The sequence below is a fragment of the Drosophila virilis genome, chromosome 5, assembly GCF_030788295.1.
Source record: "Drosophila virilis strain 15010-1051.87 chromosome 5, Dvir_AGI_RSII-ME, whole genome shotgun sequence".
Classification (NCBI taxonomy): domain Eukaryota; kingdom Metazoa; phylum Arthropoda; class Insecta; order Diptera; family Drosophilidae; genus Drosophila; species Drosophila virilis.
Genome location: NC_091547.1, coordinates 8,797,042 through 8,820,346, shown reverse-complemented (window position 1 = coordinate 8,820,346; position 23,305 = coordinate 8,797,042). Strand labels below are relative to the sequence as shown.

Below are 23,305 nucleotides of genomic sequence, written 5' to 3'. Positions count from 1 at the left end.
CTCAACTACCTCTTACCTATTTTGATGGCATTTTATGAAACAAAGTTTGAAAAAGTTGAACGCATGATAAGAAATAGTAAAAGGAATATAGTGTATATTCAATTCGTTCTATGTATTGAAAATTTACTACACAATTTGTATACAATTAATCAGTAAGCATTACAAAACGTAAAAAAATCAGGATGTCAGAACTATAGAAGCTAATTGTCTATACAAAATTTTGTTCATATTATAATTGTCAGACTAAAAGAAAAATTAGCTAAATAAGCTGCTGTTGTAGCCTCAACAGTTGTCCTTGTACGTGATGACGCCCTTCTCGATGAGGTCCGGAATTTCCACAGCCAGCCAGGGCGCCAGGCCGAGGGCCATCGCATGGGCTATGCCGAACTTGGGTACATTGCGTGCCCACAGTGGCTTGAAGTGATCCGTTAGACAGATTTTGCCACCCCGATACATTTTGGCCGTCTTGCCGTCCAGCTCCGGCAGCGCTATTTCCGGTGCCGTTGTCGGATATGTCACTGGAATATCGAACTCCACATCGAATTCGTATTTGAGCAGATTGTGCATGTACCAGCACTTGCCGAACCATTTGGTGCCTTCCTTGTTGGACTCAAGACGGAACCAGTCGCTGCCAGATTGCTTGTTGTTCTCCACATACTAAAGGCAAGTAATTTGTTAGACAATTTTTAATTATTTATTTAATTACATGCCTTGATTAATGCTTGATATTCCTCCTTGAGTCTCTGCACCCATATGTCTTTCTCACGCGGACCGGCGCGTATTTGCAACAATGGAATATTACTTAGTGTTTTCCTGGTGCTATCGTCGACCATGGCGCTGCTTGGGACTCACAATCTGGCACGAAATAAATAAAACACTTAATAAATACAAATGAAAACAACAAGTGTGACACGTCTGAAGTGCAATTATCGGCACTATCGATAAATCGAATCGATAGCTCCGCCATGTCAAAAGCTCGCTGCTATAGATCAAAGAAATTCCGCACCGATAGTTTATTTTTTTGGCGCCAATGTGTTGCATAGAAAAATATTTAAATATTTACAAATTAGACTTACGCCACAGCTGTTATTGCTGTACAAACTAGCAAGGCGAGTCGAAGCCGTGAATAAATAGCGCAGCGCAACGGCCGGCTAGCCCAAATAATATTTGCCTGTCGGCAGATAACGTGCTCACTTAGCTGAGGAAATAAATATATCAAGAACTTGCAGACATCAAAGTCGTGTTAACTGTGTGCTAGTGCTTTTGTAAACAAATCAACAAAACTTGTGCATAGTAATATATTTTGCGCATATCAACTGAAATTAAAATCGGTAAGTTGATCTGCATGTGAATAATTGAAACATGTGAATCATATCTGATGCATATTCTGCTACAGCTGCTAGCTTTTGATTAGTGATTATAAATGTTTAGGAATATAAATATACATGACTTTAGTGACAACAGAACGACGAGCAACAACAACAACGACTAGAGAGAAAAAAAAAGAACCACATTTGTTCAAGAAATGGGATCCACTCGTGTCTGACCCTAAGCATATGAAAAGCCCAGAAAATATTCCATTGGTAAACACGATTTTACCAGAATTTAAATCAATTAAAAAAATATGAAATATAGATTGTCATGCTTTGTGAACCATTGGCACAGATTAATGAAGCTGAGTGCAATTAGAACAAAAAACAAACACACGGCGTTTGATACCTTTGAACTGATAATGCGAATCCGCTGATAAGGCTTTAAATCCACTTTAGAACCGACTCAAACCGGTTTGCCGTACAGACAGGCCCGTTCGTCTTGAATTATAAGTCCACTCTGTCGCTCATCACACTGAACCATACTCTAATCTATATGTAAGTACGCAACGTAACCAGATTCGACCTTAATGCCGCTGATAACGGCCGACTCTGTTGCGCTATACCAGTTCGGGATGTGCTGGAATGCCTGCCTTGGAACCGGCTGAAACCAGTTTCCAACTCTTCGCTTTTCCATTTAACACTTTTCAATTGAAAAAACAACAAGCTACAAATTGTTTACCCATCTTTATACACTGATTACGCCGAATTATTAAGTTCATAATTATGTCATAGGGCACATAATCAACATTCCAAGCCACGGCTGGCAGACACCGCCTCCTCCATCTCCTGCACTTCCAAGTCCGTCTGTTCTATAGCTCTTGAGGCAGCAGCTTCTGCATTTGCGGTTGTCTTGCGCACGCTCACTGCAATTATCGTATCCGTTCGGCGGTAACGCCCATGATGCTGATGATGGTACTCCTGCCATTCCTTGTAGTGCATCTTCTTGCGGTGTGCATGCATGTTGGCATTCGAATTGAATGTTTTCGGGCAATGCGGACAGGTGTACAGCACCTCGCCCGTGTGCGTTGTCATGTGTTCCTGGCATTCAAAACAATAAGAAGAGGTTTTTTAATACCACCCTATTCATAGCTAAACCAACTCAACTTACACGCAATTCATTGGGCCGCTTGAAGGCCTTCTCGCACATTGGACACTCGTGCGTACGTGCCGTGTTGTGTGTATACTTGATGTGGTGCTGATGCGCTTGTAGGCTGGGCGAGATTTTGAGACACACTTCGCACTGCATGGGCTGCAAATTCTCGGCTGTGTGCATCATTTTAATGTGACGCGCCAGCCCATATTTGGTTGTCAGCGTTGAATCGCATAGATGACACTTGATTATCTTTTGCGGCGCACCCGCATGCTCCTCCATGTGACGTGCCAGGGCCTCGCGGCCACGTATCGACTTGCCGCACACGTCGCAAATCTTGTCGAATTTCCTCAAGTGCACCAGTTTAACGTGCTGCTGCATAAGGTACTCGTTGGGGAAGCTGCAAGCACTCAAATTTAATTCATATAGCATATATAGGAGATATAAATACTTACGTTTTGCTGCAGTTGGTGCACGCCGCATGCCATTGCTCCTTGGGAATGTGGGTCAGCTTGTGGCGCTCGCAGACGATGGAGCTGTAGAAGCTCTTCGAGCAGTGCTCGCACTGGTAAAGTCGGCCACGCTGCTTGATCTCGTGCATGCGCATATGCAGCTCCAGGCTGCGACGCTGGCCCATTACGCGATGGCATATCTGGCATTTGAATAGATCCGGATTCTGATGGCGTTGCAGATGGTCAACGAGCACGCCGCGCTTCCAGAACTTCCGATTGCAGCACATGGCATAGCCGCGCTGATTGTGCTCCTTGCGTGTATGGGATAGCATCTCGGAGAAGTCCTCCAGCGGTGCATTGCACACCGGGCACTGTACTTTATAGTTTTCCCTAATGTATTCATTGAATTCCTGGGATTTCTTAACGTTATGTACGCCGCCACCTTTCACCTTGTGGACGACTTTTAACTTGGTTGCGCAGCGACGCTTTTTGGCATTGCGAGGTCTCCTCTGTTTCGGCTTGGCAATAGCTGCGGCCGTTTCGCTTTCGTTGTCGCTTTGCTGCAGATAATCGGATATATTCTGGTCCTCCTGATCCTCAAGCACATCGGCTATGCTCAAGTCGGCCTCGGGAAACTCAATTTTAATCTCGTTCAGATTGATCTGCTCCAGCACGGCCTTAAACTCGCTGCTATCGATACCTGTTGCTGTCTCGCCGGGAAACTGCTTGCGTGGACGACCACGCCTACGTTTTACAGACGCCGCGACACTGTCGCCCAAACCACTCTCCGTCTTGACCACATCCTTGGCTACGGCCAAAGCCACAGCAAACGTTGCGCCTTCCTGGGGCACGTTCGCTTCGGTTTGTTTGGCTGTTGCTTCTACGTTTGCGACTTCTAGTAGGGCCTTGTGCGCCAGTTCTACATCTGAATAGAAATTATGGAATGCATATAGTTGTGTCCAGCATGCACCGCAAACGTGTCCATTGGCGTCTTCAATCTACAAATGTAATTTGAATATAAGAAAAATGTATAGATTCGATTTTTTAGCAATTGCTACCCGCAGCCAGAAGTGCTTTTCTATGATTTCCTTAACATCGAGCAGCTCGGCTTCACGTGAGCCAAACTGGATATTCCCAATAGCATTATCTGTGCACTGTGTGCACAAAAAACACATATTAATATGCTGTTTACGTTTTGATAATTAAAAAAGATTAAAATGCGACAGCGGGCAGCAAACAAACAGCTGTCTATGGGCAAATGCGAGCTGCCAACTTGCAGCAAATGCGGCCACACTATTTTAAACAGGTTGGCAGCACTTTCGCCTTGGCGTCGCGACTTCACTTTATTAATTTAAACAATTTAAGTGATTATCGGCTGATTGTGGCGCTTAATGCTGTAAACGTTTTTAAATGTGCTGCAAACAGAATACGCAATGAGCACAACATGCATACGCTCTTTGTATTTGATTAGGCACATACTTGGGCGTAAGTTCATAATACACTCTTTGTCGCAGACGTTCTTTGAGTGTTTTTTCATTTTTTGAGTTTTTTTTTTTTTTTGATTAGCCCTTCGCGAAGACATTGTTGTTAGAGAGTTTTATTTGTAGCCGCATGATTTTCAGATGTGATAGCAAGGTATACGACTGATAAGCTCATTAAATATAATTAACCAATTGTCTTAATGCGTTACTAACAATCTTATCTTAATTAACGTTCCAGCTTCAGATCTTGCTCGATTCCTAGACATTGCTCTGCATTAACAGATTTTACGCAATGGACATGCAAGCTGGACGCACTGTGCCCGACGGCGGCTGGGGCTGGGTTGTGGTCGCCGCTGTGGCTGTTATTAATGTAAGTTCATTTTAACTGCGTAGTTGAGCTTGTCCACTAACTCTTGGCTTCTTACAGATGACCAATCAGTCCATATTGTCGGTGTTTGGACTGCTTTTTGAGAGCCAACTGCGCATGCATGAGGACACATTCACCGCCGCACTTATTACAAATTTGAACAGTCTGGCTTTGAACTTCTCGGGCTTGTTTATTGGGCCGGCCATCAAGAGTTTCAAGCCACGCAATGTCGCTGCCACCGGCTGCCTGTTGGTGTCCCTTGGCTTGACTCTTTGCTCGTTTGCCACGCAGAGCTGGCATTTTATTGTTGGCTACAGCTTGTTTGTCGGCTTTGGATTGGGCTTGATTTCACCATCCACTTTTATGGCCATCAATTCCTACTTCAGTAGCAAGCGCGGACGCGCCGTTGGCGTCTCATTGGCAGGCGCTGGCGTGGGTCAAGTCTTCATTCCTCATATGGTGCGTTATTTCCTGGATAATTATGGCTTTCGTGGTGCTGTGCTCGCCATGGCCGCTCTATCGTTAACCGGGGTAAGTTAAAATATATACCACCTCTTATTATCTTTAACTAATAATATTTTGCATATTTAGCTGTTCGGTGCCATGTTTCTCAGACCGCTCAATCCACCTGCCAAGCACAACAATCGCAAGCATCTGAAGTTGACGGTGGATAAGGAGGACAAGAATCAATCCTGCGCCTTGCAGGCAATCGTTGTACAGCCTGCCCAGAGTAATGGCACAGCAAACTCTACAGAGGACATGTCGTTGTGCAACAGAATGGGCCATCGCTTGGCGCAGGCCATGGACTTGGAGCTACTTAAGGACGCCGTATTCTTGAGCATTATTGTGGGCATGGCATTGGTCTATACGGCCACAATTAACTTCACGATGGTCTTCCCTAACTTCCTAAAGCACACGGCTGGCTTCGACAGCAAAGTGGTCGCCACATGCATGTCGGTTGTGGCTGGTGCTGACATTGTCTTCCGCCTGCTGCTGCCCTGCATTACCGATCGACTGAGAATACCCTATCGTGTAGTGTTCTTATTGGGCACAGCGGGTTTGTTGATTGCTCGCCTTCTGCTGGCTGAAACGACCAGTTTGCCGACGATTATTGCCATGTCCGTGCAAATAGGCATGACCAAATCGGCCACCGTGATTAACAATAATCTAACAATATCGGCGTATTGTCGTTCCGAGAAGCTAGCCGGTGGTCTGGGTCTTAGCATGATATCGAAGGGTATAATTGTAATAATAGTTGGCCAGCTGCTTGGCTGGGTGCGCGATTATTCCAATTCGTATGTCGTCTGCTTGTATGCACAGAGTGTGGTGCTGTTTCTGGTCGTGGTAGTGTGGACCCCGGAGATATATTATCGCTACAGAATGCAGAAACGAAACTTGACCAAGTCCATGGAGACTACTTATATGTCGCCGGAACAGGCGGAACCGTTGACGTTGCGCACATAAGTACGCCAAAGATAGTCTATGGAGACTACTCATATGCCACCGAAACTGGCGGAACCATTGAATTTGTGCTCATAAGCACGAAAATTTGTATTAGTGGCCATAATTATAATAATGTGATAATTATGCGTTGTGACCAAATGCGCTAGATTTTAGTTTAACTTATTTATTATCATATAGTTTGTAAGAACATAACTTTTGTACTGCCGTAAAAACGTAATGATATACAAAAAACTACTGTAAAAACTGAATTTAGAATCCATTCCAATTTCAATTCCCTTTAGTTTTGTGAGCTCTGAAATCTAGACTCCGAGACAGTCCAGCTGCCATCATATCAGACGACATCTTGTATTCCTTAGCTAAGTTTATCCTATTTATTATCATATAACAGCCGACTTTTGGTCTGCCCTAAAAGCGAAATGAAATACCAAAAACTCTTTTTAAGAAACCAAATTATTATATTCTCCACAAGAGTAATCTAATCAGAATTTAGAATCCATTCCATTTAGTTTATAAAGCTTTGCGAGCCTTCAATTGTAGACTCCCCAGTCACTGTGTTGTAGAACAAACGACGCTCCATGCCATTCTTGGTGATAATTCCGATACGCACGACGCCGCCGGAGCTGCCATCATGGTAGATGGCATGTTGCACAGCTGGAAAGCAGATGGAACAATTAGAGTTAAATAAATGAAGATGAAGATGGAGCCCAAACCTTTCTTGACAAAGTCGATACACTCATCCATTGGCATGCCAGGCCGATAATGCTCTTTAACAAAACCGTAGATGTAGCTGGAGCCCGAGCCGCCTATGGTGCAACCCTCACGTGTCAACATGCCACCAAGTGGCACGCTGTACACCTGACCACCACGCTCCTCATCCCAGCCGGCAACAATGATGCCAGCTAACAGGGAATCACGGTAGTTATAGCAATAGTTGCGAAACTCTGATGCCGCCTCACATACAAGCGGTTCCTTGTTGGTTTGATTCCTGTGGTAGTTCAATGAGTAGGCCACAATGTCGGCTATGGCCTGGGTATCAGCTGCAGAGCCGCTGCGGCAGCAGTATATATTTTCCGAGATTTGAGTCAATTTGTCGGTCACTCGATTTGCAACATATGCGCCCGAGCTGGTGCGAGAGTCTGCACCGATCACAACGCCGCCATCGAACTCCACAGCCATAATAGTTGTCTGTGTGGTAGTTATTATTAGGCATGCTGCATAAATAGAGTTGTGCTATTAGGACTTACGCCAGTGCTAACGGGAGTGTCGGTGAAGTCAATGTCGGGACCCATGCTGCTTGTGATTTTTTCTTTTTAAATTTTTAATTCGTGCAGTGAAATGCAAAGCAAAATGACTGGCTTGTTTTTGGCAAGTGTTGCGAAGCAGCTAACCGGCACAGTGCTGTTAAATGCCATTACAGGCATGCAAATGCGATATATTTCAAATGCGATATATCGCTATCGTTATCGCCCATCCACATGTTAAATTTGTTTTGATTCTGCTTTGAAAATATTTTTGCCTGTTTATTATAAGAAAATGGCATACGTTGCGCTTAGTGAGGCAGAGAAAACTTTTATTCTGCATGGCGTTGAGGTGTGTTTCAATATATTAGCTTCAGAAATGTTTGTAATATGCGCATTTAGGAGGATTTCCGCTGTGATGGTCGTTCGCGCCGCGATTACCGGCCAATGGAACTGGAAACGGGCCTGGTCAGCAATGCTAGTGGGTCGGCACGACTACGTTTAGCGAATACGGATATTTTGGTGGGCGTTAAAACTGAAATCGATGTGCCCAATCCATTAACGCCTCAATTTGGCAAGTTGGAATTCTTTGTGGATTGGTAAATAGAGCTTGGGTAAATATTAACAATTGACTATTAAAGCTTCTATCACAGCTCTGCGAATGCCACTCCAGAATTTGAGGGTCGCGGCGGCTCAGATCTGGCACAGGAGCTGATACTTTCACTGCAAAATGCCTACGAATCCCCATTTGCCTTTGACTATCGCACCTTGTGCCTCATACCAGGACAGCAATGTTGGAAACTTTACATAGATATATTGGTAAATGGCAATCTGGATTAAAGTAATTCGCTACTTAATTAATCTACCTCTTAGATTCTGGAATGCGGTGGCAATCTGTACGATGCTGTTTCCCTGGCAGCCAAGGCAGCGCTCTACAACACAAAGCTGCCGCGCGTTACTGCAACATTGCTGGACGCAGGTGTCACTGATTTAATTATATCTGACAATCCCTACGACTGCACACGCATAGGCATCGATGCAGTGCCGCTGCTTGTGACCGTATGCAAGATTGGTGATTATTGCCTTGTGGATCCCACAGCTGAGGAGGAAGTGTGCAGCACAGTCAGCATGGTTGTATCCGTGTCCATGCGTGACAATGAAGGTACATTCGAAAGCAATAATTAAGAGATAATCCCTACTTGATATAGCATTATTTCCAGCTTATTTATCTGGCACACACATGACCGGTGGCGGCTCCATGCACAGGGATACCATGCTAAACAGCATACAGCTGGGCCTCTCCATTGGCGAGCAACTGAACAGCTTGCTCGTCAAGATGCTTAAGTCGGAGGAGGGGCGAGTGGGGCCTAAGCGGCCCAAGACAGTGGGATTTCTTAAATAAAAGTGAATTATTATGAAAGTTTATTTAATTTACTGACATTTGACTATACATTGAGAATGTTTTCTCTATTAGCTTAGGGCTTTATCAAATTAATTTACGGCACAATTGCTAATTGCGTTTTTTTGTTTGTTTGCTAGCGGCAATTGGTTTCTTCTCCTTCGGCTCGGGCTGCTTACCTGCCAGGAACGAGGTCAGCATTTCACTGATCTCTGGCATATCGTTTGTCATCTGTGGAGCAAAATGAATACATAAGTATCACTTGTATATAGGTAAATAGAGGCTGTTACCTTGGGAAATTGCATGTTCTCAATTTCCTTCTTTGTCTCCGGATCGTTGATCATTTTAGGTAACACCAGCATAAGTAGCAGGGGCAGGGCCATCATTAGCACCATTGGGCTGAACAGGAAGTCAGTTATCTATAAGGATAAATGAAGAAGTTAGACTAGAATAGATGTAATCTTTTTTGGTGTACAAACCTTCCATTGCTCGCGGGTCTGGAAGTACTTGAATCGCATAAGCGGCTTCATCCTCAGTGGGTAGGGCACTTGTACCACCTGTGCCGGCTGCATGTAGTTTACTTTGCGTGCCCGGAACTTGCCTTTGGGATTGATTTCTACGCGCACGGGCTCGTAGAATATGTCCGGATGATAGATATCAAGCACATAGCTACCGGAGGGCACTCCGCTGATTATGAATTGTCCATCCTCGCGCACAAATCCCTTGTACTCGCCATTGTTAATGCTTATAGACAGATCTACCTGCCATTTGTTGTTGCCGCTTGGCAGGGTAACCGCATGACCCTGACTCGCTCCGGGGCCCACTTCTGGAGCATACACTTTGCCCTCGATTGTGTAGTGGCCGGAAACCTCGTCCACGACGTCCTCTTGACCGATGACCACTTCGCAGCTACTCAGGGCGACGAGTGCTCCTATAATTAATAACTTATAGCACATTTTTCTATTACTATTTTGAGCCAGCGCTAATTGAAAAATTTTATTGGTGCAGAAAAAAACACATCAGATGTTTCTCGTCATCGCTTATCGATAAGCACTGGCACACATTTATCGATAGCAGGCGGGAATGGTGTAGTCGCAATTCACCACAAACATTTTTCACCTCTGTCACACACAGCATGCGCCTGCCCAATTGGAGCATTAAGTTGTCAGTTGCAGATTTGAATTCGAGGCGCGCAGTCTTGTGCGCGAAGTATACGGAAACAAATACAAAAGTTATAAACAGCAGTCGATTTTATTTAAAAATTGAAACGTTTTAACATAAACAATACATAGGTTAGTGTTCATTATTTGCAAAACAAGTTTTGCAGCAAAAATTGATGCCTGCCGCGTGTTCCATATAACAAAAGTCAAGTAAAAAGGTTACTGGCCAATAGGTTTGTGTTTTGGTTTCAGAGCATACATGCAATATGCTAATATGTGTGCTGCAATGCATTTGAAAGTGAAATTAAACTTGAAAAAAAATAGCTTTACGCCGCACCCAAAGCAAAGCAATAATTGTGGTATTTGTGCTATAAACCGATAACTTGTTTCAAGTTTAGAAGACAAACCTGCGATTCAGTTTGTTAAAAAAAATAAACTAAAATTCCAAAGTCGCAGTTGCCGTAGAGTGTGAGACTTGCGCGAAAAAGACAAACAACAACAATGAGAATGTATATGTATATATATATATATATGATGGCAACAACAAAGCTGTGTTGTTTTTATGTTTCTACTACTATGTCGCAGGTTGTTGCTGTTGTTGTTGTTATTGTGACTACGGTAAAGCTGTACTGGAAACCGGTTTCCAGTTATGCCAGACAATGATGCTGTGTGTGTGTATGTGTGTGTGTGTGTGTGTGAGTGTGTGCGTGCGAGTGCATGAGCGTTCAACAACGCAACAACAAAGCTCTAGCGCCGGCAGTTGTCGCATATATTTTTCTCAGCTCTTTTCAATGGCAAAACCCAAACGCAATGCATTCTAATACAATGGCAACAATAATTAATGCAACAACTTTTTTATGTATCTATGTTACACGTATTCACGTATGCGAACAATATCAAAGTAAAAACTGACGCTGAGTGGCTGCTTCTGTAAAGTGATGTCAAGTGTCGCGCATGCGCTGTTTCTTAGTTTTGTTAGCCGATGATGTAAACAAGGCGTAACAATAAAAATGAACTGCAGTGCACAAAAAGCATAAGAGAAACAGCTAGACAACGCAATAAAAATGCCATTGAGAGGGCGTGTGCGCTGGCAGAAGGCAAACGTGTTTATCTGCAATGGGAAGCGGGGAGTGGATGCGAACGTGACGCTTTCCATTAGCAATTGGCACACTCCTCAACACATAAACAACGCACTCCACAACACTTGCTGTTGTCGCTGCGTTAATTGTTGTTGTTGTTACTTTACACAATTCCTAAATTGCTGATAAATCAAAGTCGCTTTCTATTTACAAACCTTACAAGTTGCCCGTGTGCTTAACAAATCAAATTAATACACACACACACACACACAGTTTATAAATGTTAAGGCTCTGCTCTCTCTAATTGTTTAATTAAACAATTTGCGTTCTGCTTGCAATGCGAATGTGACGTCATCTTGCTGCAATTCCAAAGACTTCCAATAATTATAAGCGATATTTCCAGTTTTTGCAGGCACGTGCTGACATACATAGTTTTCATATACAAGATTGCGCACCTGTTAGGTTAACAGCCCAGTTTGGCCCACAGCCACACGCACGGCGCAGCTATGTATATTTTTATCCATCCACTTTCAGTTTGAGGCCTTTTACAAAGAGTAACAAGTGCAAAGAACTAGCCCATAAAACCAAATCACATATATTTTTATGTAGTGTGGAACAATTCAAAAAAGTCTCTTAGCTTATGAAAAGGTTCGGCTTGAAACTCTATCGACATCTTATAGAAACTGACGTATTACGTTTCTAATATTGAAATAAAATATAAATATTATTATTGTCTGACCAATAAGTGTAGAAATATATGGCATATTTGAAGGCCATATAATCTTCGGTGTAATGCATACCCCAAGAAGAGTTTGCCTCCAATTTAGGCCCGGAACTCTAGATATATCTTATAGAAACCAACTAATTAGCAAGAATATATCATTATTATTATAATATACGGCACATTTAAAGGGCATACACTCTTCGGTACTTTAAAGTTAGCTTCGTTTTCAATCATGTAATGATTTATTCCAAGGGAGACTTTGCCTTCAACTTAGGCGTAATCTAAAATTAGTAAACCTTATCGTTTATTAGATTTCTATTTCACGCCTTTTCGACCAACACAGCCCACATCACATTTGGAATTTGATGTTGTGCTAATAAAATGATTAAAGTAAATAGTTGTTGGCCCTTATGTTATCGGGTCATAATTATAAACAATGATTTGTCCGTATATATAGGCGATAAATCATTTATGTCCTGCTTAGTTCCCTTCATTAGGTTTGTCCATGGCCAAAATCGACCCTCGGCCCAGCTATGCACTATATAAAAAAAGCACATACATTTTTAGCTTTAACCCAATTGTTAGTTGTGGCACGCGATGTCCAAGCCAAGATTGCGTCAATGACCAACATTTACCGCCAAACCCGCCCTGAATAGGGGTCAGAAACCCACACATTGGGGCGTATTTAGATGGGCATTTGGGCGTACAAACAAATTGATTGAAGAATAACTTAAGTACACACGTTGCCAGAGCTACCGCAGGCGAAAGACAACAATTCAAACATGCGCCCCCCGACCAGATGATAACGGAGCGCCACAACATTTCCTTTTTGGAGGAGAACTTATCGTGTTGCGATCAAAAAACAATATGTTTTTGAGTCACACCAAGATAAATATGACTCAAAATGTTATAAAAAACTAGAACAAAAACAAAAGACCGTTAAAAGTCGTGTACATAACCTCAAATAACAAAATGTTAAACATTTCCTTTCGCAAAGTTGACAGACACTTTGACAAAAGCCAACGAATTGCAAATGTTTTTGCAACCAATTAGAGCTCAGCTGTCAACCGAACGTAACTCCAAGCTAAAGCTAGCATATCTCTCTATATCTCCTCTATATCTATATATATATGTATGTATATATATATACGCAGGTAAATCTATATGTATTTAGCTTATGAGTACTCAGGTCAGTGCACAACTACGAAATTGTGATTGGCGGCAAACTGGCTTTAACAAGGGCATGGGCCTGTCATTTTGTATCAGCCATAGACACCACTTGCAGCCCCTATAACGACACATAACGAGACACGCATAGAGTCAAGTGTATAATAAGCTCACATAATGTGCCATTGTGTTTCGAGTGGATACCCTGTAGCCGTTTATAAAGGGTATATGTTAGTGGGAGGCAATAGAGTTTAAGGGAGAGGCAGAGAGATAGATAGATAGAAAGACAGAGAGAGGACGAGAGAGAGTACGAAATAGAAAGATAGTAAGACAAAGACAGACAGAGAGAGAGAGACAGAGGCAGAATGAGATAGAAAGGCAATGAGAATCAGAGAGAGAGAGAGAGAGAGAGAGAGAGATAGATAGAGAGGCTGAAAGTTCTCTTGCGCTTTACATACATCAAGTATATTTTAATTTGAGAATCCTAAAACTAATTAAATTGCGGACTTCAATCTTGATATTTGCTATACACGAAAGTTAGCGTATATATAAAAATATCTGAAAATTCGACAAATTTCAAACAATTAACAAAAGTCATTGAAGCATAAAAAGTGCATGAAATGGGTCTCAGGGTGGAATCATAGATGTATTTTCTGTTTCAACAGCCCGAATATATATGTTACGACAGGGTATCTGCTAGTCGGGCAAGCTGTTGTATTGCACTTTTACTTATTTATTTGTTGTTGCAAGTTGCAAACTGTTAATCAGTTTGGTCTCACGTTTAAAACAAAAAGCTGAATTCCGTCATGGACTCTTTTGGGGCCAATGCCCAGACACAAGACACACACACACACACACACCTGTGCCAAGAATTGTATGCCAAATAGTTATAAATTATTTTCGATGTTAAGTGAAATTTGTGTAGTTTTCACTTTGCGACCTTAACTGAAAGTCCAGGCCCCAAATACCCACAGCTTCAAGGGCCGCAACACAAGCTCAAAAGTGAATGTATTTGCGATTAAGGTTGGATTTTGGTTTTGTATTTATATATTAGATAAATCAGACGCACGATTAAACGACACATAAGCATAAAAATGCCTTTACCTTTCAAGGTTCAATGTGAACGCCCATTGTGGGGCGCCCAGCTCGAACTCGACTTGGATTCGGGTTTTATTTTTTTTTGTATATGGATTTTTGTATTTTTTGTGGTACTTTAAATGGGCGTTAAACAATGAGTGTGTCGGATTTGCGCTTTAATTCGTGCATTTCAATTAACATTTGTCGAATAAAGACAAAAGTAACATTTTTTAAGAAAAGTTGTTATTATATATATATATGTATATGTATTATACTCGAACACCTTATACACACGGCGTCAAGGTTAAGCGCATGCGATTTGCTTTAAATTCAAGTTCAATTCGCATTCTTCAGATACAGCCGTTGATTGTGCGCTGTTTGCCCCCCCTCTCCGCCACAAAACCACCCTCCCTGCCTACCTCTCATTGCCAGATGTGCGAGTACGTCACCAGGTGCGATGAGTAGGCGCTTAATTAGCATGCTTAGCTCATGCTCTGCGGCCCGATCATGGCGTTGTAAACCTGATACAATCATCATTGGGTAAAAACCACAAAACCCATTCACATAATATGCTCGGAGACTTGCCTCTCTATCTATCTTTCGCGTTTATGCTGTGCAATTTACGATCTCTTTTGACATCGTACATTCGAATGGTCATGAAATAGTTTGCAATTTGCATATTATTTCCTGACTGGCACATAAACTGGAACACAAATTGACTTTGTGTGCTGCCATATGTGTAAAGTATTGCCTGGTGGCAGCACTTGCAGTACACCGATTTATCTAGCTAGATAAACTGCCTGATAAAATCTTGTCTGGCAAATTAGATAACATGCTAATGATAAAACTATTTTGATTTTGTCGCTTGTTGCTATTAATAATTAGCATGAAGTTAATCTATCTTATGGAATTCGACAGGCAGAACTGGCCGCATATTATGATAGTTATTTTTATCGGTTTGATAACATTGACAAAAAACCTACAAGAAACTGAAGCTTTGGGCTAAAAATCTTAAATTTCTGTATTAATTTTTTTATAACATTTAAAATGTATTTCAATATATTGAAAATTGAAGCGATCTGGCAACACTAAGGAGGTGCGTGTTAAGTTGGCTGCGCCATTTCGAGAAAACTGCCGCTATTTAAGCTTTTTTATGGCTACATCTAGCTTCTTTAAGCTTAATATCTGTTTTTTTTTTCTACTATCCAAACTTCGTTTATAAATTGGATATATTTGTTCACTTAAGTCTAGTTTTGTTATTTATAAATACGATAATTGGCTGAACTTAATGACCAATGAAATAGTTTTCGTTGCACTACAAACTGAAAAAAAAACCCATAATAATTTACTAAGAACATAAATCTTAAGCTCAGCTCTAGGTTTTATTAATTTGAACAAATTGTGCCTCATACATTTAACATTTGTGCAGTTAGCTTTTTATTGTTGTATGTTTTGCCATCTGTTTGTGACAATAACGCTGGCAATTAAGTCGAATTCATGGCCAATTGCCGTTAAAGACTTTGCAAGATGGTTTTAAGCGCATAAACCAGATCTTAGTCACGACGGGGAAAAGTCACGTTCTGAGTCATGGGCGCCAGGAATTACGAGCTCACGTTTTGCCACAAATCATAATAGCAATAATATTATTATTAATATAAGTAATATAAATATTAATAATAGTTATAATTAGCTAATAAATGAATTGTTTAATTGATAGCGTCGTAAGCTAATTACTTTGCCCCTTATCGCGGCTACTTATACAAAATATTACGTATACGCAACGATGCATAACATGGGCACAAAAACAATACGAAGAATTAATGATCAATTGCGACTGGCCGACAATTGAATACTCTTGCATGACTGAGAAATGCTTGCATTAGAATAAAATGATATGATAGTTCGATTTAATGGGGTTTTTTTTAGACATGTTAGGCAGTAAAGAGAAGTTTATTTTTGTTGAGTTGGTTTTCAGCTGATTCTTTCTACAGAGCTTTATAGCCGATTCTTCCTATCAAGCTATATATAATATAGTAGTTTGATAAGATTCGTATTAATGATGCTACACAAAAGAAGTACAAAAAGTATCTCATAGAGGAATTTAATTCCGTTTCGATCAATTATATCCCGATAATTGGAAGACTACCCGCTTCGGCTTGGCACACTTCATGACATAGTCTTAATACCCTTCATAAAGAGTATCGTAAGTGGAATGTATTTAATGTAATGTGGAGTGTGTACTTGGCTCTAGTTGGACTCTATCGTAGAAGGCGATCTGCATGCGCCGCCTTATCATCACATCATGATATGATGTTCACCTATGTACCATATGTATATATATATATATACATCTTCTGTTTTTTTTTGGGGGGGACCTGCGTACACGCTACGATAAGCACACGCATCGACGAGTGCAATTATGATTCGGCATGGTAATTAAAGTGTCTGGCGCGGGGCTGACATAAGACAGTCGCGTGGAGACTGTCGCTGGAATCGGGGACACGGTTCGTGGGAGATCTAATGATGGTCTCAACTCTATTCGACAGGTGCTCGAAGATGTCATTGCTGTCGCTGCTGTCGTTGGCCGCGCTGCTCAGCTGCGGCTCGGTGCGCTCTTTGCCTCAAGGTGCACCGGAAACGGTGTGCGACACGATGCTGCCGTTCCATGCCGGCGGCACGGTGCTGCCCGAGAACAGTGTCTCGCCCTTTGGCATTGAGACGTCCAGTTCGGTCATTGGCCAGGGCCAGACGCTGCGCGTCGATGTCACAGGTGCACCCGCTGGCCTCAGCTTCGGCGGCTTCATGATCCAGGCGCGCAATCGCAATCCGCCCTATCAGATTGTCGGCCAGTTCAGTCCGTCGCGCGACGGCACCGTCAAGCTAATGAACTGCGAGAACTCCGTCAACAATTCGGCCACGCACAGCAATGCGGGCCCCAAGCCGCAGGTCAGCCTTGACTGGCAGTCGCCGGTGGACTTCCTCGGCCAGGTGGTCTTCAAGTAAGTGTCATGCTTCTCCAGCTCATAATAAATGACGCCTGGAATGATGAGCAATCCTTCCACTTAAAGAAACTCTGTCTCGAACCATGCATCATTAACTGCCCACATATATTCTCTCTAATCCTTTGTCTTCTCTTCCTTGCAGCGCCACAGTTGCCCAGTCGTACAATCAGTTCTGGGTGGGCGTGGCCTCGAATCCCGTCCAGGTGGTGCGTCGTGATCTGTCCGCGGCTGCGCCGCTGCCCACAGCCAGTCCGCCCAACTTCAATGTGAACTATCCGAGCACGCGCACGCCCTACGTGCCGCCCAGCTATGTGGCGCCCAGTGTGGTGGCCGTCGTGGAGGATAGCTTCTACGATGGCTGCGGTCAGAGCAAGAACTGTTTCGGCTTTCCCGATGGCTGCGTTGCCAGCAAATCCTGCACATCCGTCTCGGCGGTCACCGTGCGCGGCGACATCTACGAGTTTGAGCTCCAATCAGGCAAGGGTAAGCAAATACCTAATCTCCGACAGAGCTCGTTAATATAATTTATCCCTAAATAGGCACCAATGCCGCGTATGTGGCCTTTGGTCTGTCGGACGATGCCAAAATGGGCGAGGATCTGACCACGGAATGTGTGCCCGAAAATGGACGCGTGAATCTCTACTCCTCCTACACCTCGGCCAGTCCCTTTAGCGCCGTCAGGGCCAATGTGGTAAGTGCTGTTGCGTGAGGAATCGAGCTGGTTAATTGCCCACTTTTCCCCCCTTGCAGCCGCAGAACTCGGCGCGTCTGTTGAACGCTTCGCTGGTGGATGGCGTCATCTATTGCAAGGTGCAGCGCGATCCAATCACTGTGGTGCAGGGACGCAGCTTTGATTTGAAGAACGGCGTCTATCATATGCTCGTCGCCTCGGGCAGCAGCCTGAAGGAGAACAGCGTTGGCTATCACGATATTGGCCGCCTGCCCTCGGGCAATCCCATCAATTTGGCCGTCGTACAGGATGTGGCCGGTTCCAGTCAGCTGCTGGTGCGCCTGCACGGCGCCTTCATGATCGCCGCCTGGATAGGCACCACATCGCTGGGCATCATCTTTGCGCGCTACTTCAAACAGACATGGGTGGGCAGCCAAACCTGCGGCAAGGATCAGTGGTTTGCCTGGCATCGCATGCTCATGGTCACCACCTGGACGCTAACCGTGGTCGCCTACATACTCATCTGGGTGGAGCTAAAGCGCGCCGTATGGCATGCCCATTCCATAACGGGCTTGATTACGGTCATACTCTGCTTTCTGCAGCCGATCGGAGCGCTCTTCCGTCCCGGTCCGAATGACAAGAAGCGTCCCTACTTCAACTGGGGCCATTGGCTGGGCGGCAATCTGGCGCACATCCTAGCCAGTTAGTTCAGAAGCAACCACTTTTTCACTTTGATTATAATTGAATTCCTTTGCAGTTGTTGCAATTTTCTTCTCTGTGAAGCTGCCCAAGGCAGAGCTGCCCGAGTGGATGGACTGGATACTGGTTGGATTTGTGGTCTTTCATGTGCTCGTCCATCTCATCTTTTCCGTAAGTGCACGGGTTACGTGTGTGTGTGTGTGTGTATGTGTGTGGGCTTGGGATTTGTCCCTTATATCACATGTCCCCAAATGATGTATATATATCTAGAGTCTAGCGTGTTGTCCCTCGCATTGTCGCCTGTGTTTATAGAGATTGTCCTTAAATGCCATCATTCATTTTGATACTAATTCACTCATCGCATGCATTGCCCCCGTTGAGCTAGTGGCTACGTCCGTTAATTTGTAGATCTATTTGTGCGTTAATCATTGGCAGATATCGGGCATCGCCTCGGACCGCCAGCAGAGCCAGCGCATCAACACATTCCAGATGGGCGACATGACGCATCATCATCAGCACGCGATGCGCAACGGCATGAGCATGGAGCGTAAAATGGATGCACCGGTGAGTACTCCGACCTAATCCTATAGAGAATTCATATTGACTCTGATTCTGTTTGCAGTATGGCGGCCTGCGCAAGGGTCTGCTGGGCATCTATAGCGTCGTCCTAGTCCTGTTCGTTGTGGTGCTCATTCTGCTCGTGGTGCTGGCGCCCATCGAGAAGCTGTTCGAGTAGGCTAGCTAAGCTTAGGACAACCTTTAACAATCTCTACACGGCTGCAACTTTTAACAATTTTGTGCTCAATTGTTTTCGATGCTTATTATTTTTTTTTTAATTTTTTAATGTAACTCGTTTCCGTTTTATGTTGTTATGTGTGAATTAAGCGCAAAAAAGTGTAACGTTTCAGTACATGTTATATAATTTATTATTGATAATGTAAAACAAGCCAACTTAAATGCGTTTCTTCAATGCTTATCTAACGCTAACGCTATTCAGAGAGAGAGAGATGTTCTGTGCGAGGGTAGGGGAGGAGCAGGGGCTAAGGGGGATTGGGGGAAACATATATTTGCAGCTGCTTTGATTTATTTTTGTTTTTTGTTTTTTGTTTTGATATATTATGTTGGTAAAAAACTTTTTGTTCTTAATTTGCAGCTCCTAGATGATTCTAAGCTTAGAGTTCGTTTTTTTTCTTCTCAATTTTGTTGTAGATATTTTTGTTGTTGTTGTTTCGACTATATAAAAATTAACATAAAAAATACAAGACTAAATTTTTTCACTTATTAATGCAGAGAACTTAAACCCAATATGTAAACGAAACGCTTAAAAACTGAGAAAACGAACAGAATCAGAAATTAGTATCATAATCATAATCATAATCAAAATCAAAATCGCTCCTCCAATATGACCGTCTCCTGCGGATACAGTTTGAGCGTTTCCAGCGTTTGGCCAGCATTGATGGCCGTCAGATCGCGTCGCGGCCAACTGCTAATAATCTTGTACTCATCGATAAGAAAACCGCTCGCGGTAACAAAATTCAACAAATCCTGCGAAGAAATTGGATCAAATTTAATCTTATATATAACTGGACATGTGCACGCACCTGGAGTGTGTCTCGCGTGAAAAATCGACGCTCCAAAAAATCGCCAGTTGGCTTGCGTACGCGTATTTTGGAAATGTTTGCTTCATGCTCGGCAGGCTCCATAGGTAACGCTTGACTAGCCTGTAAATAGGTTTATACAGTTGGCATGTATATGCTATATATGATATCTGTTATATAAGTTACCACTAATCTGATGGATTCGCGTCTAGCATCTTCTTCGGCCCGCTCGGATTCAATGCGTTTACGTTCGGCTGCCTGGGCGGCCTCCTTTTGACGTTTCGCTGCCTCTTTGGCCATGTCCGCCTGTAGGGTCTCCTCGTAGGCCATGTCCTGCTCAGCTTTGACCTGATCGCGCGCAGCGCGCTCGTTCTCCTCACGTATCTCACCCTGCAGCTGCTCCTCATACATCACCGTTGTCTCAATCAGACGCGACTGCAGATCAACCAGACCAATGTTGCCTGCAAGCAGTTAATTATATAGGCATTGATATATCTGTAAAAAGACACAATTTATATTTGGAGTCCGGCCAACTTACCATGAATCACAGATAAGACCTCGCATGTTTGGCGGCCCATGAGACGGCTTTTGCCAACTAGCATAATGGCGGGTAGCTTGTCAAGTTTTATATTTCTGGCCGTTAACGAGGCGTTGCTGTTGATGCAGGCCGTCAGCGAGGAGAGGAACCTGCAGAACAATGAATCATTTTCGTAAAGTATGATGTGCTTAAAGCTTATGCTTTAACTAAGTGTGCCTACATGTCTTTGTTGCTCTCGTACGTCATGTCCCAGCCATAGAGCACGAAGTTCTCTCTGAATGTCTGTATGATGGCCTCGTCCTTCATGAGATGATCACAGAATACATTTGTGAGTATGCTCTCGCCATGGTGCAAATAGATGGCCAACAATTTGCGCTAAAATACAAAATCAAATTGAATAGAATTCGAGAAGATGCTTTCGTTTTGCCTACCTCCTTGGCAGGCTTGTGACAGGCCAGCCGCAAGGCGCTCTCTAAGCTGCCCACATAAAAGTCCGGATGTGGCTCACCAAAACGTTGTATATAGTTATCCACAAATTGTGTGGAGCCACTCGTCTCGTCGTTCGTGTTATTGGGTACTGTAAAATGGAGAGCGAGAGATTAGCTCGGATAGCTGCGATTGGTTTAGATTGGAGCTTACTCAAATGCCTATTAAGCGGCTGTACGGGCGGCGAATCAGAGAATATGTACTCCGAGTTATTAAAATCTGTGGCATCCTCAAACTCATCCGCTGAGCTCTCGCTGTCGAGGGTCACGACTTCACTGAACAGGGAAACAATGGCAAGATTAACATACGATTAAAAATAGTACTATAATTATATGCACTAACGTGTTGGCCAGCAAATTGGAATTGTTTGATGTTCTATCCGCAATGTTGCGAATCACAAAATCGTGCGTTTGCTCGATGCCCGATTGCTGCGGGGGGGTAGAAATAAAATCAATAATTTAAAAATAAGTCTTTGCAGGGTACATCGAGACGAAAGACTAACCGCCAAATTGGTATCGTTATCACAACCGCTGGGCCAGCCGGACCATTCCTGATGCCTAACTGGTATACTGGTAATGTAGTAAACATTCGTTTTCAGTTCTTGGATGGTTGTGCGCCCGGGAAAATTGAGTGTAAGCCTGCGTGCCTCTGGTCCGCCCTCCTCCACAATATGGATTTTAAATACCTTGTCCAAACGCTGTGTTACCTCATCCCTGTTATTGTGAAATAAATAGTTTAATTGTGTGCTGGGATAACTGCAGCTGGGACTGGGCTTACTGTTCGGTATCCATGAAACCATCATCGGTTAGATCAACGAGTATCAGCTCGCTTTCGGGCGCCAAATCTAAAGTGCACAGCTGCGTCTCTGGTATTTGTGCATCGCTGGCTTTGGACGGCGGCCAGCCGCGTAGGGCCTGGCGGCATTGCGGCACATTTGTCACATCAAAGATCTTGCGTTTCAATTGTTCTGCCATGGGGAAGGAGAAGTAGAGAATCAGTATATATGCTCGGTGTAGTCGAATGAACTCACCTATAGTTGCATTTGGCTGCATGCGAATTTGATAGAGCTGTTGGTTAAAGTGTATGTTGAATGTTAAGAGGTTTTGGTTATTATTCTGCCTGGAGGGATCCAAGTTGATGCTCGACGTCAGCTGGGCCAGCAATTGTGAGGCTACAGTAGATAGAGGGATATATAGATCCATTTGGGAGCCAGAAGCGAAGCGAACTTACTTGGAAACATGCGTGCACCCTGCGAGGGACCTGGCAGCTCGTCAAAGTTGAAAGGCCTAAAGCCATTGGAATTTGGATTTGATGACGCCGATGCGACTGCCACTGGATCCGGTGCTGGCGGCTCTGGTGTATGTATGGGATTGGCCAACGGCTCATCGTCGTGTGGCATAACACGGCTGAGTGCCTCCTGCATGCAACAGACAACAACAATAAAAACAACAACAACAATAAGAAGAACGCAATAAAATATACGCATTTGTATTATAGGGAATGACGCACTTACCACAAGATCCCAATTGGATGCCTCCAGGTGGGAGAAGGCTTCGCCAACATCCTCTATTCCAGTTATCATCTGTGACATTGAATATCAATTGAGTTTTGTTTGCATTCAAAATGATTGCAATTCCAAGACGCAGACACCCACACACACACGCACACACACCCCCATACTCGCACACCCACACACACTTTCGCACTTGCAAGCTCATACACACACACACACACATACACACAACATACGCATTGAAAATGTGCGCACTCAGCACTCGTTTGGGCCACAAATAATAACAGAAGTTTGCAGCGTCTAGCGGGATATCGATGCTGCGTTTCTTACCTGGAAACTGGCCAATGTTTCTTCTTTGTCCTGGTTGTCCGACATTAGTGTATTTAATTAGTATTTCGAATTAAACTAAAGTACTACTAATTTTCACAAAGAAAAGACAAAAGACAGTCTGATGTAAAAAACATTCGCCTGTTAACGCAATGTTAACACATATACGAGCCTGTTAACTTTTGGCTGGTACGCTGGTCACAAGAACAGCTTGCCAAGACAGAAGCAAAATCTGTTAACGGCTTGGGCGCATTACACAGTATTTTAACGACTAAAAGTTGAATTATTATTCATTTTTTTCATATAAATATTCAAGCATGCTGCATAAATAAAAGTTTTGTTAACATATACAACTAGGCAGTTAGACAAAGTAGAAGCAATTGCATATAGCTAGTATGTTA

At 43.4% G+C, this 23,305-nt stretch overlaps 8 protein-coding genes across 12 annotated transcripts; 3 read left to right on the top strand and 5 right to left on the bottom strand.

The window, feature by feature from the left end:
- Positions 1 to 74: 74 nt before the first annotated feature.
- Positions 75 to 930, bottom strand: Ufc1 (Ubiquitin-fold modifier conjugating enzyme 1). The gene is made up of 2 exons (XM_002050617.4): positions 711 to 930; positions 75 to 657 (listed from the first exon to the last, which is right to left on the bottom strand). The coding sequence occupies exons 1-2, from the start codon at positions 831 to 833 to the stop codon at positions 283 to 285; spliced, it is 498 nt and encodes a 165-aa protein (XP_002050653.1). The 5' UTR covers positions 834 to 930; the 3' UTR covers positions 75 to 282.
- Positions 931 to 1,177: 247 nt separating this feature from the next.
- Positions 1,178 to 6,475, top strand: LOC6627278 (monocarboxylate transporter 13). 3 transcript variants are annotated; one of them, XM_015174592.3, is made up of 5 exons: positions 4,225 to 4,400; positions 4,482 to 4,550; positions 4,635 to 4,766; positions 4,824 to 5,294; positions 5,355 to 6,475. In XM_015174592.3, exons 3-5 carry the CDS (start codon positions 4,689 to 4,691, stop codon positions 6,225 to 6,227), a joined length of 1,422 nt encoding a protein of 473 aa, XP_015030078.1. In that variant the 5' UTR covers positions 4,225 to 4,400; positions 4,482 to 4,550; positions 4,635 to 4,688; the 3' UTR covers positions 6,228 to 6,475. The 3 variants fall into 3 exon arrangements, with proteins under 3 accessions (XP_015030077.1, XP_015030078.1, XP_002050655.1); XM_015174591.3 differs by lacking the exons at positions 4,225 to 4,400; positions 4,482 to 4,550 and adding an exon at positions 1,178 to 1,331; XM_002050619.4 differs by lacking the exon at positions 4,482 to 4,550.
- Positions 2,039 to 4,170, bottom strand: LOC6627277 (transcription factor grauzone). The gene is made up of 4 exons (XM_002050618.4): positions 3,974 to 4,170; positions 2,919 to 3,913; positions 2,482 to 2,863; positions 2,039 to 2,411 (listed from the first exon to the last, which is right to left on the bottom strand). The coding sequence occupies exons 1-4, from the start codon at positions 4,088 to 4,090 to the stop codon at positions 2,115 to 2,117; spliced, it is 1,791 nt and encodes a 596-aa protein (XP_002050654.1). The 5' UTR covers positions 4,091 to 4,170; the 3' UTR covers positions 2,039 to 2,114.
- Positions 6,476 to 6,659: 184 nt separating the features above from the next.
- Positions 6,660 to 7,629, bottom strand: Prosbeta1 (proteasome beta1 subunit). The gene is made up of 3 exons (XM_002050620.4): positions 7,472 to 7,629; positions 6,938 to 7,412; positions 6,660 to 6,878 (listed from the first exon to the last, which is right to left on the bottom strand). Exons 1-3 carry the CDS (start codon positions 7,514 to 7,516, stop codon positions 6,730 to 6,732), a joined length of 669 nt encoding a protein of 222 aa, XP_002050656.1. The 5' UTR covers positions 7,517 to 7,629; the 3' UTR covers positions 6,660 to 6,729.
- Positions 7,630 to 7,665: 36 nt separating this feature from the next.
- Positions 7,666 to 8,890, top strand: Rrp42 (exosome complex component Rrp42). Its single transcript, XM_002050621.4, has 5 exons — positions 7,666 to 7,817; positions 7,868 to 8,064; positions 8,119 to 8,284; positions 8,339 to 8,627; positions 8,686 to 8,890. Exons 1-5 carry the CDS (start codon positions 7,761 to 7,763, stop codon positions 8,865 to 8,867), a joined length of 891 nt encoding a protein of 296 aa, XP_002050657.1. The 5' UTR covers positions 7,666 to 7,760; the 3' UTR covers positions 8,868 to 8,890.
- Positions 8,856 to 9,914, bottom strand: EMC7 (ER membrane protein complex subunit 7). The gene is made up of 3 exons (XM_002050622.4): positions 9,344 to 9,914; positions 9,155 to 9,283; positions 8,856 to 9,095 (listed from the first exon to the last, which is right to left on the bottom strand). The coding sequence occupies exons 1-3, from the start codon at positions 9,818 to 9,820 to the stop codon at positions 8,976 to 8,978; spliced, it is 726 nt and encodes a 241-aa protein (XP_002050658.1). The 5' UTR covers positions 9,821 to 9,914; the 3' UTR covers positions 8,856 to 8,975.
- Positions 9,915 to 10,011: 97 nt separating this feature from the next.
- On the top strand, positions 10,012 to 19,990 carry LOC6626535 (putative ferric-chelate reductase 1 homolog). 3 transcript variants are annotated; one of them, XM_015174594.3, is made up of 8 exons: positions 10,012 to 10,156; positions 16,618 to 17,070; positions 17,216 to 17,556; positions 17,613 to 17,764; positions 17,824 to 18,445; positions 18,501 to 18,613; positions 18,851 to 19,006; positions 19,065 to 19,990. In XM_015174594.3, the coding sequence occupies exons 2-8, from the start codon at positions 16,628 to 16,630 to the stop codon at positions 19,176 to 19,178; spliced, it is 1,941 nt and encodes a 646-aa protein (XP_015030080.1). In that variant the 5' UTR covers positions 10,012 to 10,156; positions 16,618 to 16,627; the 3' UTR covers positions 19,179 to 19,990. The 3 variants fall into 3 exon arrangements, with proteins under 3 accessions (XP_015030080.1, XP_002050659.1, XP_015030079.1); XM_002050623.4 differs by having other exon boundaries at positions 10,013 to 10,156; positions 18,878 to 19,006; XM_015174593.3 differs by having other exon boundaries at positions 10,034 to 10,257.
- casp (Fas associated factor casp) lies at positions 19,340 to 23,065 on the bottom strand. Its single transcript, XM_002050624.4, has 14 exons — positions 22,908 to 23,065; positions 22,578 to 22,646; positions 22,295 to 22,481; positions 22,095 to 22,235; positions 21,842 to 22,031; positions 21,567 to 21,777; positions 21,407 to 21,492; positions 21,218 to 21,339; positions 21,010 to 21,155; positions 20,799 to 20,953; positions 20,579 to 20,727; positions 20,227 to 20,501; positions 20,044 to 20,163; positions 19,340 to 19,987 (listed from the first exon to the last, which is right to left on the bottom strand). The coding sequence occupies exons 1-14, from the start codon at positions 22,950 to 22,952 to the stop codon at positions 19,826 to 19,828; spliced, it is 2,058 nt and encodes a 685-aa protein (XP_002050660.2). The 5' UTR covers positions 22,953 to 23,065; the 3' UTR covers positions 19,340 to 19,825.
- Between the last annotated feature and the right edge of the window lie 240 nt (positions 23,066 to 23,305).

Excerpts from the sequence above, each read along its gene's own strand:
- EMC7 (XM_002050622.4), bottom strand. The coding sequence starts at position 9,820 with ATGTGCTATAAGTTATTAATTATAGGAGCACTCGTCGCCCTGAGTAGC. Across the intron at positions 9,284-9,343 it reads AGACCCGCGAGCAATGGAAG|ATAACTGACTTCCTGTTCAG; the intron begins GTTTGTACACCA and ends TTATCCTTATAG. Across the intron at positions 9,096-9,154 it reads AGAACATGCAATTTCCCAAG|ATGACAAACGATATGCCAGA; the intron begins GTAACAGCCTCT and ends TTTGCTCCACAG.
- LOC6626535 (XM_015174594.3), top strand. The coding sequence starts at position 16,628 with ATGTCATTGCTGTCGCTGCTGTCGTTGGCCGCGCTGCTCAGCTGCGGC. Across the intron at positions 17,557-17,612 it reads TGAGCTCCAATCAGGCAAGG|GCACCAATGCCGCGTATGTG; the intron begins GTAAGCAAATAC and ends ATCCCTAAATAG. Across the intron at positions 17,765-17,823 it reads GCGCCGTCAGGGCCAATGTG|CCGCAGAACTCGGCGCGTCT; the intron begins GTAAGTGCTGTT and ends CCCCCCTTGCAG.
- casp (XM_002050624.4), bottom strand. The coding sequence starts at position 22,952 with ATGTCGGACAACCAGGACAAAGAAGAAACATTGGCCAGTTTCCAG. Across the intron at positions 22,482-22,577 it reads CATCCAATTGGGATCTTGTG|GAGGCACTCAGCCGTGTTAT; the intron begins GTAAGTGCGTCA and ends TGTTGCATGCAG. Across the intron at positions 21,156-21,217 it reads GCCGCTTAATAGGCATTTGA|TACCCAATAACACGAACGAC; the intron begins GTAAGCTCCAAT and ends TCCATTTTACAG.
- Rrp42 (XM_002050621.4), top strand. The coding sequence starts at position 7,761 with ATGGCATACGTTGCGCTTAGTGAGGCAGAGAAAACTTTTATTCTGCAT. Across the intron at positions 7,818-7,867 it reads TTATTCTGCATGGCGTTGAG|GAGGATTTCCGCTGTGATGG; the intron begins GTGTGTTTCAAT and ends ATGCGCATTTAG. Across the intron at positions 8,065-8,118 it reads TTGGAATTCTTTGTGGATTG|CTCTGCGAATGCCACTCCAG; the intron begins GTAAATAGAGCT and ends CTTCTATCACAG.
- LOC6627278 (XM_015174591.3), top strand. The coding sequence starts at position 4,689 with ATGGACATGCAAGCTGGACGCACTGTGCCCGACGGCGGCTGGGGCTGG. Across the intron at positions 4,767-4,823 it reads CCGCTGTGGCTGTTATTAAT|ATGACCAATCAGTCCATATT; the intron begins GTAAGTTCATTT and ends GGCTTCTTACAG. Across the intron at positions 5,295-5,354 it reads CCGCTCTATCGTTAACCGGG|CTGTTCGGTGCCATGTTTCT; the intron begins GTAAGTTAAAAT and ends TTGCATATTTAG.
- LOC6627277 (XM_002050618.4), bottom strand. The coding sequence starts at position 4,090 with ATGTGTTTTTTGTGCACACAGTGCACAGATAATGCTATTGGGAATATC. Across the intron at positions 2,864-2,918 it reads TGCACCAACTGCAGCAAAAC|CTTCCCCAACGAGTACCTTA; the intron begins GTAAGTATTTAT and ends GAGTGCTTGCAG. Across the intron at positions 2,412-2,481 it reads AGCGGCCCAATGAATTGCGT|GAACACATGACAACGCACAC; the intron begins GTAAGTTGAGTT and ends TTTGAATGCCAG.
- Ufc1 (XM_002050617.4), bottom strand. The coding sequence starts at position 833 with ATGGTCGACGATAGCACCAGGAAAACACTAAGTAATATTCCATTGTTG. Across the intron at positions 658-710 it reads AATATCAAGCATTAATCAAG|TATGTGGAGAACAACAAGCA; the intron begins GCATGTAATTAA and ends ACTTGCCTTTAG.
- Prosbeta1 (XM_002050620.4), bottom strand. The coding sequence starts at position 7,516 with ATGGGTCCCGACATTGACTTCACCGACACTCCCGTTAGCACTGGC. Across the intron at positions 7,413-7,471 it reads ACACTCCCGTTAGCACTGGC|ACAACTATTATGGCTGTGGA; the intron begins GTAAGTCCTAAT and ends ACTACCACACAG. Across the intron at positions 6,879-6,937 it reads TATCGACTTTGTCAAGAAAG|CTGTGCAACATGCCATCTAC; the intron begins GTTTGGGCTCCA and ends TCTGCTTTCCAG.